The 12,550-nt window shown below is 50.5% G+C and overlaps 1 protein-coding gene across 2 annotated transcripts in view; it reads left to right on the top strand.

The window, feature by feature from the left end:
- Positions 1-12,550, top strand: part of ABCF1 (ATP binding cassette subfamily F member 1) — a 370,902-nt gene that overhangs the window by 295,498 nt on the left and 62,854 nt on the right. For both annotated transcript variants that reach the window (XM_086920711.1, XM_086920713.1), the window contains one exon: positions 5,543-5,617. In XM_086920711.1, coding sequence (XP_086776837.1) covers positions 5,543-5,617 — 75 coding nt within the window. The remainder of the gene's footprint in view (positions 1-5,542; positions 5,618-12,550) is intronic.

Genomic DNA, 12,550 nt, shown 5'->3' on the forward strand with positions numbered 1-12,550 from the left:
AGGGCTGCTGACCTTCATATCGCCCGCCCTCCTCCCCGGCGCCTGTCGCAGCTGCAGCATTTTCTCTAGCATGGACATCTCTTACTTTCCTATCTCCACCTCTGCCACGATGGCGAAAAACAATCTGAGCATGGAAAGGATGCCCATGCGCACTATAGTCCAGGGGAGGAGTCGCCTACCTCGTGATACTTCGAAGACTCTTCTAGGACAACAAAGTGCAATCATCCGGACCCAACACTAGGCGGCGATCTATGCACAGATATGAATGTCAGCAGCCCTACATGCCAAGAACAGATGCATACTGGTAAGTAGCATATTCCTTGCATTGTTAAGTCTTGGCTAGCGTGGCTGCGCACATGCGCAGCTCGCTCGGTGAGATTTAATGTTTTAGAGGAGTTTCAAGTAAAAGGCTTTAAGCCCCGCGACTCTTTTCCAGCGGCTGGCGTCACCATTTATGCTAAACGGTGGCCAGCCATTGGAAAAGAGCTCTTTATGACGTGCACTTAAGGCTTTTTCGGCTGGCCCACTTTGACGGGCTCGTCTATTTTCCTCCTGTCGCAGAAACCAACACAGCACCACTCAGCGCCACCCCAGCATCACTCAGCGCCACCTCAGCATCACTCAGCGCCACCCCAGCATCACTCAGCGCCACCCCAGCATTACTCAGCGCCACCCCAGTGTGAGAAGGTGGCCTGATATATAGTGCTCACTATTCTAGTGATCACTGTGTATCATTCCAACAACCCTTATTGATGATTGGTTGTAAGTCAACCTTATAGACCAGCTATCCTAGTAGCATGGACAAGAGCAGTCTTTAGGCTAAACTCTAGAGGGCGTGTTAAGCCAGCTGTTTTACCATCACATATACACCCCTTGAACACCAAGTGAAAGGACACCACACAAGTTATGAAAAATAAAGTATATTTATTTATAACAAGACTACCCTGGCTCTTTATGAGACAGGGAGCTAAGCACAATACAAAACTCTTAAGAAAATACTTCAAGTTGCACAATTTACACAAATGCCCGAGGGGCACGAAAAACCATATACTACAAAAGTGGAATTCGAAATACAAGCAGGTAAGTAACAAGATCCAGAGGCTTCAGGATCGCTAGGACTACACTACTGAACCTTCAGATTACGAGCAGGAGGCCTAGGGGGATCGGGTGCAGAGTGTGCACTCTCACACGGGATGCGGGAACAAGACTATGGATGCTAGTTTTCGTAAAGTTACAGTTATCGGACGAATCCGACTAGATAGGCTGAAACGAAAAAGGATCTGGACACTTAGATAGTGAACCTGTGCTGGAGCACCGAAATACTCAAGTTACCTAGCCCAGGGGCTGCGGCTGCATAGGGTTCAAAAGACGTCGGGAATCCTCGTTAGTCTATGGAGCCTGAAAGAAGAAGTTGCTGGCAGGCGACCAGTGAAGAGATTCGGAGGGATCCAAGCCTGGATCGATGTTGAAGACGACCTGAAAGCAGAGGGGACTCAGTTCTTAATCACTAGCCAGTGATCAGATGGGCACCAGGATATCACCGGATGAAGTCACCTCGACCAGGTGAATGGGCGACGCTGGGCTCAGCAGTCTCTCGGACCAGGAGGCGTTGTCGGCGACCAGGATGGAGGTGCGAGCTGTCCCACGAAGGTATCTGCTGTCGGCGATGCTGGACCCAGGATTGGGCAACAACTCTTGGCAAATGCAAGCCCACGCGGTGGACTCAAAATGGTGTCTGGAGTGGACCAGGAGGGTCCGGGGTGCTCCTCTGTTGGAGGGTAGCAAGGGCCAGTCTGGAGCAACCAGACCAGCGATGGAAGTGTCGTAGTTAGTCGTCAAGAGGGCTACAAGCCAGCAGGCAAGTGGCCGGACAACGCGGTGAGCAGCAAAGAGCAGAAGGGCCCCACGCAGATCTCGTGGATGCTGGGGGGCTGGACTTCGGTGCTGGAGCTGCTCAGGGTTAGGGCTTCTCAAACCCCAAAGCACTCTCGAGGATCCCTCGGCGGTCGTGCTGGATAAGCGTCGTGCAGGTTCTGAAGATGGCCGGTCCCTCAGGTCTCGTCACACCCACGAATCTCAGCTGAGCTGTAGAGGCAGGTAGAGGTCAGAGATGGCAGGGAATCCGGGTCTCGTCGAGCTGGGCAGTCTTGATCCGGAGGAGAGACTTACAGCAAACCGCAGCGCTTAGATGGTGCCCGCAGATGCAGGGTGGCTACTCCTTCGCCACAAAGGAGAGTCTTCAGAAATGTTCAAGAGTTCTTTCGTGGAAAGTAGTCAAGATTCAGAATTATCTATTTTAGGAAGGGGGCCTGCTCCTACCTTTATTCTAAGAAAAGGGGCTGGCACGCGACTAGGTCCTGCCCATGGGTGGGACCAGGAGGGGGGTGGTTACACCCCTCTCCTTTGTCCGGTCTCTCCCCAGCTCAGGGGCTGGTGTGCCCCCAGAACTGGTTTGAGCCGGCATATGCACAGTGAGCACCGGGGTGCCACTTGCAGTCACCTTTCTTCCAGCCCTGCCTACCTGGGATACACAAAACCCTGTCTGGGATGGTGCAAGCACCGCCCCTGACAGGAAACCCTTTGTCCAAGCTCTCCTCGCTGGAAGGACTCCCAGCAGCAGGAGGTCAGAATCGTGTCTGTGGTGGCAGCATCCATTTTGTGGAGCTGAGGCTGTGTTAAGCTTTAACCGGGGTTCACAGTTACATACATGTCGTGTCCCTCTAGAAGGGTGGAATGCTAACCCCGTCGCCAGAATTGGCGAGGGGTTAGTATTCCAATTCGTATGACACCGTACTCGACATGTTTTGATAATGTTACACCAAAGTTTGCATATGACCGCGAGGTACATAATGCACTTAAGAGTATGTGGTATAGCGTTATCATGGAACAGCTATTAGGACTTGGTTCCGCAAGCTGCAAACAGGCTCAGCTCATGCCAGAGCACCATTTCACATGATTCCAAGCACTCTGCCTTCAGGATTGATAAGGCCTGCCATAGGAGTGACTGATAGGAATACACGTGTCCATTTTAGGGTTACATATAGGAATACTATATCTAAAGCAAAGGGTATGTACACCACCTTGCTCCAGCTGTCAAGCAGCCAGTTGTGTCTGTTTAGTTAGTCAACCCAGGGGTGGCATAATGCATGCTGCAGCCCCTGGGAGACCTCTGGGTACACCTCTGCCCTGGTTACAGGGACACAAGAGAGGGCCCAGTGCCAATTCAGTACCTGGGTACAATTTGGAATAGAGAGAACAGCTAGGCTGTGGGTCTGATTAGCAGGCCCACAGCCAGGGAAAGTCGTAAACCAGTGAAGCAAAAAGCAAAAATCTGGGGTGATCATAGGATTGCAGACCCTAGTCTCCTACACCCAGCACCACTCAGCACTACTCAGCAGCACCACAGCACCACTACAGCACCACTCAGCACCACCACAGCATCACCACCACCACCGCACCACTCAGCGGCACCACAGCACCACATCATCACTTAGCGCTTCCCCAGCATCACTCGGCACCACCACATTATCACTCAGCACCACCACAGCACCACCACAGCACCACTCAGCACCACCACAGCATCACTCAGCACCACCACAGCATCACTCGGCACCACCACAGCATCACTCAAGGCAACCCCAGGTTATAGGTGTCACATTTGCGAAAGTTATAACTATGGGCATTGTAAATGACAAAGCTATTAATTTAGCTATTTTGAAAACCAACACATAAATAAAAAAAGTCATTTACAAGACCAATAGCTCAAACGTTCCTAATGCGAGACCTATTGCATTACAAATGCTTGTTTTAAATTCCTATTAATGCAGCTCCTCCAAATCACGAATGTGAGCTCGAAGCGCTTCCGGATAGTTTCCCGCACTAGTTTCTAGCGTCACTAGCAGAGGCTTTTAATAAAGGTGTTATCAGCTAAAGCGGCCGACTTTGGAGCCGAGGTACCGGGTCCGTGTCCCGGCGCGAGGCTCAACATCCTGTGAAGCTGGACAAATCGCTCCGTGTCTAAAAATGAATGTGTCTGCAACGCAACTGATGATCACATAGAGCGCCCCAATATCTGCGGGTCAAGTTTGCGCTATATAAAAAACAACTTCAAAAAGAAAAAAACAACAATGTACGTGGCAAGCAACCTACATCACAGGGCGGGGGCTCGGATCGGCTCTCAGCAATTGACTTGGGCAGGGTGTGTGGGGAGTAATGAATAGCAGAGGGGCTTTGCAGCCCGGGGAACAGCCGCGCAGTCACCCGTTCATAACAAAAGGCTCTATGATCCCTGCAGGGGAGTCAGGCTGTTTGGGAAGGAGGCTAACCGCAATAGTGTACGGGGTGGGGCGAGGCGACAGGACATAGTTTCTCTTTTTCTGGGGGGTATGTTATTGCGTGAAAGTGTTTTTTTTGTTTGTTTTTTTTTAACTGGAAGTGCGATAACTTGGTGTGAATACCTCAGCTTGAGGCTCAAAGGCTTTGTTCAGCTTGGCCGCAAGCATGTTTTGTGTGGAGATGTTCTCTTCAAATATGGCGGCGCTACGATGACTGGTTCTATGTAGGGTGGGTTGTTTGTCTGGCACTTGCTCAAAGAATTCTTTGTTGGAAGATCACAGCTGCTAGAAAACAAACTAATATACTCTAAAAGCTTTCTCAGTTTGACCACATGAGCCGCCTGTCGGCATCTGCGTCACTGTGTTCGCCCCCGCCCTTTGGTTCAAACCCTCTAATCTTCCTCTGCACCCCCGTTCTTCCTAACCAACGAGTAAGTGCACTTCACTGTCATTGTTTTGCTTCATTATTTCTTTCTTTTCCTCCACCTAAAACAAAAAAATGCTAACTACCCGCTTCTTTTCTGCCTTAAAAAATGTGTTCTTCCACCCTCCTCCAGCTCATGTACTGTTTTGAAATCTATTCAAAAGGTGAAGAATCTGCTGATAGAAGTGCCCCGAGAAGAAAAGATTTCTTTCCTTTTGTAATTCTGTTGGATACTCTATTCGGTCTCCAGATGCCTCACTGATCCCACCCGCCTCCCCATCTTGAAGGATGGTCATTAACCTTGGTAGTCCGGTTCCATATGGTCTTGCTGCACTGCACGTCTTCATTTGTCTTTCTCGTCCTCCTTCCTCGTTGACTTAGAAACAATGGTTGGAGAAACTGATAGCAGGATGTGGGCTCAGCACTTTATGGCTTCAGTAACATCACAGGGGCACTGTTTCCAGCTCTGATGTGGGGCCAGTGCCCCTTCCCTATATCGAAGACACTTGGGGAAAAGGTTCCGGAGCCAGTTAAGTGACTAGGACATTTAAAAGGGGAATAATTTGAGCTTTAGGTAGAGTATCACCCGAAACTAGCTTTACTAAGGTAGTTTACTATTTCTGTTTGCCCTCCCCTATGAACATCAGATGCACAGATCTTGGACCCCTAAGCTGTCCCTTGTGTTACACTGAGGTTATGAACTTACTCTTGCCATGTTTTGCCCTGAAGATGTAATATTTCTCCTCAGTTACATTTTTTGTAAAACTCTTTTCCTCTTTGACAGGTGTTGACTTTGGCTACGAGAGTCAGAAGTTACTTTTCAAGAATTTGGAATTCGGTATAGACATGGAGTCTAGAAGTGAGTACCTTTCTGTCTGTTTGAAGTGAAGGTATGTGAAGGCAGAAACATCCTCTATGGTATAGTGGAAGAACCTTGAGAGAGTATGAGCCTATGTGGTTGAGTTACCTATAAGCCCTCCTGAAGATTTGCCAGGCAAAATGTATCTTAAAGGTTAGATACGGGAGCGAGATATGGGGTCACACCGAGCTTGGGGCCCTGCAGAGCACTGAAACTCATTCTTGCGAAGAGTTCTCTCTGTCCCGCAAGGTATGCCATCGTATGCTGTCCTTGAGGAATTGGGTATGTCTTTTCTTGCTGGTGATTTGGACTTCCTCCCTTTGGCTCAAGATTTGGTCTAAGCAACAGAATACACTTAGTAAAGATGTGATATGGGATTATGTTTCTCTTGATCATGCTTTGCATATTTGCTGGCTCCAGTACATAAGAGTTGGCCTCGCCAGGCTATGAAGAGCAGATATTTACACGAACCCTGAGGGGATTCAAAAAAGGGACCGTGTTTCGGCCATGGAGGTTTATTTAAGAACATGTCATTGTGATAGAGAGGGTAAAGAGCTGTGTAAGCCTTGTACGCGAAAGTATGCCATACTGAAAACTGTGCCTTCTACTGAGGCCTACCTTTTAGGGCTTAAAAGTATTCACGACTGTTTCTTACTGACAAGGTTTCGGCTCGACCTCTTTCACTACTTACTAGCACACCACAAGGTTCCCATAGAGCCCAGTGCCTCATGCCCTGTAGCTGCAACGGAGAGTCTCCTCAGGACATGTTGCACTTTTTAATGTTTTGTACTTTTTATATTTTACCCGGAAAGTTATGTTCGAGGCATGTGGGCTGCTGAATTCACATCTTGTGCATAGATCGCCGCCTAGTGTTGGGTCCGGATGATTGCAGATTGCTGTCCTGGAAGAGTCTTTGAAGTATCACGAGATAGGTGGCTCCTCCCCTGGACTACAGTGCGCATGGGCATCCTCTCCATCCTCAGATTGTTTTTTTCCGCCATTGGGTTCGGCTGTACTTTTCTTTACTCAAGTTCGGAAAGTTTTCTACAAGGCCAAAAGGCCTTCGGGGTCATCGGTATTGTTATTTCGATCGGTGCCGAGTTCTTGTTCCAGTTCTTTTCTAAGCAGGACGTCAAAGAGAGCCGCATGGCCTTTTCGACACCAGAGGCCCGATCGTCGATGGAACGGAGCCCGTTCAAACGATGCCCCCTTTGTAACTCTAAATACCCGCACATCGATGTACATCTGGTGTGCAACAAGTGATTTTCACCAGACCACAACGAGGACAACTGTCTAGCTTGTGCTCGGTTCCGCTCAAAGAAGACGCTAAGGCTCCGACATGCAGCTAGGCAAACGATGACTAAGCCAGCGCCCGACCCGGTGAATATCTTTGATGAAGACGACGATGAGGTCATCGAGACTGAGGATCCAGAACAGCAGTCGGATCCAGGTTCGGAGCACGACTCCAACTACTATGAAGACGACGATGAACATGTCGATGAAGATGAAAACGTTGATGAGGTAAGGGACGACGTGTCCCCCATCGGGGCCGTCGGAGATGACTCGAGTGATGAACCAGGCCCGGCAGTGGGTACTGGGCCCAAACAAGACACTCAAAAACTTTCAAAGGCTCAGGTCGAGGCATCGCCGAAAGGCCTTAGCCAAGATCATGTCAAAATTTCTATAGCCTCGCGTCTCGGCCCGGCTAAGAATATATCACACGAGCCATTGGTCGCACTACAGAAAGCGAAACCTATTGAGTCAAAAACGAAACCGAAACTGCTGAAGACAGTCTTCGGATCAAAGCGTTCGAACACATGGGATTCGACGTCGAAAGGAAGTGTCGACGACCCTGCGGGGTCAACCACAAAAGGTGTTAAGCCGAAGATTGGTGCGCTAAAGTCTATCGCTAAAGCGAAGTACGTCGAACCGACGAGGTCGGCGTCGACGGACAGCGACACAAACAAGGGACTCGAGTCTCTGAAGGCTCTCGAACCGAGGCACCGAGTCGAAAAACCACAGCTCGTCAAAGCCCTCGAGCCAAAACCCAAAGGCGCCTCGAAGGAGCAAGTCGAATCGAGGAAAAGAGTGCACCTCCGACGCAACAAGCACCGAAGTCAACGCAAGGCCAAAAGCATGACGACAGGACGAAGTCCGTCGGTCCGATATCGACGCCGGCCCGAAGCCGCCGATCAAATTCGGACTGCCCCCGACAGCTCGGCCTAAGGCGATCGATCCGAAAACAGGGTTCGAACCACCCAAGACTGTGTCACTTGGAAAAAGGAGTCATCCTCTAGAAGAGGACGTTATGTACCAGGAGCCCTCCTATGATGATCAGTCAAAGCTCCATATCGACGCAGAAACCGGCAGACTTACTATTTATCAAAGAAAGATCAGGTCGGAAAATCCTCTGGAATCATATAAAATTCCACTAAAAGGGAAAAAAGATTCTTCAACCTCACCTGTCCATTTTGAAACTGAAAGGTACCATGGCCAGGACACTGCTGCTTACTCACCCACACGCTCTAATGAGGATATGGGGTATAACTATGATGAACAATATAATTACCCTGCACACAATGATCAAGATGACCAGACTCAAGCCTGGACAGACCCTATTGACCAGGGGGAGTCACAAACTATTCCTGATACTCCTTCTTACCCTGTTAATACTTCGCCAACAGAGGATACAGCAGCGTTTAGCGCTTTAATAGAGAGGGCAGCACATAATCATGATGTGGACATGCATGCTGACCCAATTGAAGAGGAGTTCTTGTTTGACACTTTCGACACTTCAGAGAAATCAGTTAAAACATTGCCAATGTTAAAGGGTGTCCTCAAACACGCAGGAGACATTTTCAAGGAAACCACAAGATCGAGGGTTGTTAACCCCAGAATCGAAAGAAAATACAGACCGGCGCCTGTGGACCCTACATACATTAAGGGACAGCTGCCGTTGGACTCTTTGGTGGTAGCCAATGCTCGTAAACTTGCCAACTCGCAAACTTCTGGTGATGCTCCTCCTCCAGACAAGGAGTCTAAAGTATTAGAAGCCTCTGGGAAAAGGGAGGCTGCTCAAGCAGCTAACATCTGGAGAATTTCCAACACACAGGCCCTATTAGCCAGATACGATAGGGCACATTATAACACATTAGAGCAACTGCTACAACATTTGCCTGATGCCTACAAGGAAGGAGCAGAAACACTAATACAAGAAGGGAAACTGATTTCCAACGCATCCATTAAATGCCCGCTGGACGTAGCTGACACTGCAGCCAGAGCCATCAACACAAGTGTCATGCTTAGAAGGCATGCTTGGTTGCCCATCTCAGGGTTCAAACCAGAGATTCAAACCACACTACTAAATCAGGCTGTAAACCCTGATTTTTTATTTGGTGCTGATGTGGACACAATCTTAGAAAAGATTAAAAAAGACACAGACAGCCAAATCTATGGGGGCCTTGCAGTCCCAACAATTCAGAGGAGGTTTCTTTTGTCGCTCCAGTAACAGAGGAGCTACAAGAGGCCAGGCGTCCCAGCAGACTCAATACTATAAAGGGAACACGCAAACCACCTATAATAAAACAAGCAGAGGTGGATACCGTGGCAACAGCAGTAAAGGCAGAGGACGAGGGAATAACAACACCAGGTCCTCCGCCAATACTAAACAGTGACGCCTTGTCGCTGCCCCTGGACCATATAACACCTGTCTGGGGCAGATTACAACAGTTCCTGCCATTCTGGGAAAGCATTACCACAGACAGGTGGGTGAGAACTTATTCAGTACGGCTATTGTCTAGAGCTAACCTCAACTCCACCCAACATACCCCCAAAACACCGTCCTATGTCCACAGAGCACATAGACTTATTGCAGTAGGAAGTAATCAGCATGCTGCAAAAAGCGGCCATAGAACTCGTCCCTGTTGGACCCGGCCTCGTGGCGTGGTCCTCTCTGATCCCCGCAACCCAAGAACTACTGGTGGACCTGACCCCAGCCCGCCCAGAACTTTATCCGACCCCTCTACACCAGACCTGAGCCGATCTCCAGACCGCGTGCCTGCCCCCGTGCACGTGACCATCCGACTCCATGTTTGGCCACACCGGGCAGCCGCCTTCTTCCCTTTCGGCAGCTCGTGGCCGACCCTGGCTGCAGACAGGCTTGCGCGTCCGGTGCGCCCGGACCCGCCCGGGGGGTGAAAGACCCACCAAGTACCCAAAACAAAGACTTCAGTCACACCTCCAGCCTCCTCCCGGGAAACTGGTTCCCCTCACACCTCTGAACTATCCCTGGGGGTTGGTTTCGATCACACCTTTGGCCTCCTAGCGAGCTGGCTCCAAACCTTGATGGGCGTCTGGGAATCCCTGGACGCACGGTCCAAAACATCAAAGAACCAGCCGCCCAGACAATCGGCCGCCTGGCCTCGGACCACCGGCCCCCTGCCTATGAGGGTCCGGACATCAAGGGGCCTCAGAACTATAAGACAGCGTGCCTCACACCCAGCCGGCAGTTGTATCCTGGACAAGATAGCCCTGCTGATCTGATCGCGGCTGACCTTGAGGAGAACAGACTCTGACCCACCGAGCCCTGCTGACGCTGTCGCGGCTCTTCCTCGAAGAGAAAGACTTGAACCCTCGGGCCCTGCTGACCTCATCGCGGCCCACTCTTGAGAACAAGAGACTTTTGCTACCATCTTGAGCCCTGCTGACGCTGTCGCGGCTCCTCCTGTACTACGAACACTGCGGTGCCCTCCGGATCGAGCCCTGCTGACCTCGTCGTGGCTTGAGGAGCCCCCGGGTCCGGCTGGACCTTCGACGCTACCATCACGACTACCTCGAACTGAAGCGAGTAAGACAGCAAGTACCAACGCCCGCCTCCGTACCCCCCAGTTCGAGGATTGCGAACTGTGCGCAGGGTACGCCACGTACTGGCCGGCCCTTGAGACTGTCCCGCTTCCCCGTTCCCTTGTGTTGCGAGACTTTCACGATCCCTTGATCGCTGTATATTGCTACCTTCTTACCTTTGATAAAGTTCATACTTGATAAAGATTCACGGTGTGGTGTCTGTTCGTAAGTGTGGTGTGCCGACAGTGTGTGCGATCGGTCCTCCCCGGTGGGGACCCTCCCTCGATAAGACTCGGCAGGAATTGTGGGAGAGGAGGGTCTCGGGTGGTTAGGAGAGCAATCCTGACCCCTGAGGTTGCCCCCTTCCAGCAGTCCCCATACAGGAACAGGGTACAGGGGTGTACTCTCTGTACTTCTTAATCCCCAAAAAGGACGGGTCTTTCAGGCCAATACTAGACCTCAGGCCCCTAAACCAATACGTCTTGTCAGAACACTTCCACATGCTCACTTTACAGCAGGTCCTACCATTACTCAGTCAGGGAGACTTCCTCGCAACACTAAACCTAAAGGATGCGTATTTCCACATACCAATACATCCAGCACACAGGAAGTATCTCAGGTTTACCATCCAATATCAGCACTACCAGTTCAAGGTATTGCCTTTCGGGGTGACAACAGCCCACAGGGTGTTTACCAAGTGCCTAGCGACAGTGGCTGCACACCTAAGGAGAAACCATATTCACGTCTTCCCCTATCTGGACGACTGGCTCATCCAAGCAAAGTCAGCCCAGCGATGTGCCAGTCATGTGTCCCGCACTATTCACCTCCTACACAGCCTCGGATTCTCATTAAAATACCCAAAGTCTCATCTTCAGCCCGCCCACGTACAACAGTACCTAGGAGCGACAATAGACACTCTAGCAGCAAAGGCACAGCCAACCTCGGCAAGAATCAACAGCATTCTGTTACTCATTCAGACCCCAACACTCGCTCACAGTACGGATGTTTATGCAGTTGATAGGCATGATGGCCTCCTGCATCTTCATAGTCCCTCACGCAAGACTACACATGCGTCCGCTTCAGGAGTGCTTAGAACATGAGTGGAACCAGGCTCAGGGACAATTAAAAGACCTAGTGTTGGTGCCCGGTCGTGCATACAGCTCTCTGCATTGGTGGAACCCACAAAACCATTGCAATGGACGACCGTTCCAAATAGTGCTGACGACGGACGCATCTCTCCTAGGATGGGGAGCTCTTGTCCTCCATTACACGGTGCAGGGACTACGGACAACACAGCAAAAAAGGATGCACATCAACCTGCTGGAACTGATGGCAATCTTTATGGCACTGAAGGCTTTCAAGGTACACTTGTGCAACAAAGTCGTGTTAATCCGGCCGGACAACATGTACTACATAGAGAAGCGGGGGGGACACACTCTCCACAGTTGTCCCATCTAGCGGAAAGCATGTGGAAGTGGGCCATTCAGAGAAACATCTTCCTCATGGCGGAACACCTCCCGGGCAGGGACAACCAGATGGTGGACCTGCTCAGCAGACACAGCCACCAGATGCACGAGTGGGAGATACATCCCTCAGTGCTGCAACCGTACTTCCAGAGGTGGGGTCACCCAGAAATAGACCTGTTCGCCACAAGGGAAAACGCAAAATGCCAAAGCTTCGCCGCCAGGTTTCCACATCCGCAGTCTCAGGGCAATGCGATATGGATGAACTGGTCAGGCAAGTTTGAGTACGCTTTTCCCCCAGCCCCGCTCATACCACTAGTGGCACGCAAACTGCGACAACACTCAATGACACTCATCCTAGTTGCTCCAACGTGGGCGAGGCAACCATGGTACACCACGTTCCTAGAACTTTCCGTGGTGCCTCATCAAAGGCTGCGATTAACACCCAGTCTTTTAACGCAGAGCCATGGCGACATTCAGCACCCAGATCCGCAACAGTTGAACCTTGCAATCTGGCTCCTGAGGTCATAGTTTGGTTACCTAAACTTGCCTCCCGACTGTATGAATATTATCAAGGAGGCAAGAAGACCTACAACCAGAGCATGCTATGCGGCGAAGTGGAAACGAT

Source organism: Lissotriton vulgaris, chromosome 5 (assembly GCF_964263255.1).
Source record: "Lissotriton vulgaris chromosome 5, aLisVul1.2, whole genome shotgun sequence".
Lineage (NCBI taxonomy): Eukaryota > Metazoa > Chordata > Amphibia > Caudata > Salamandridae > Lissotriton > Lissotriton vulgaris.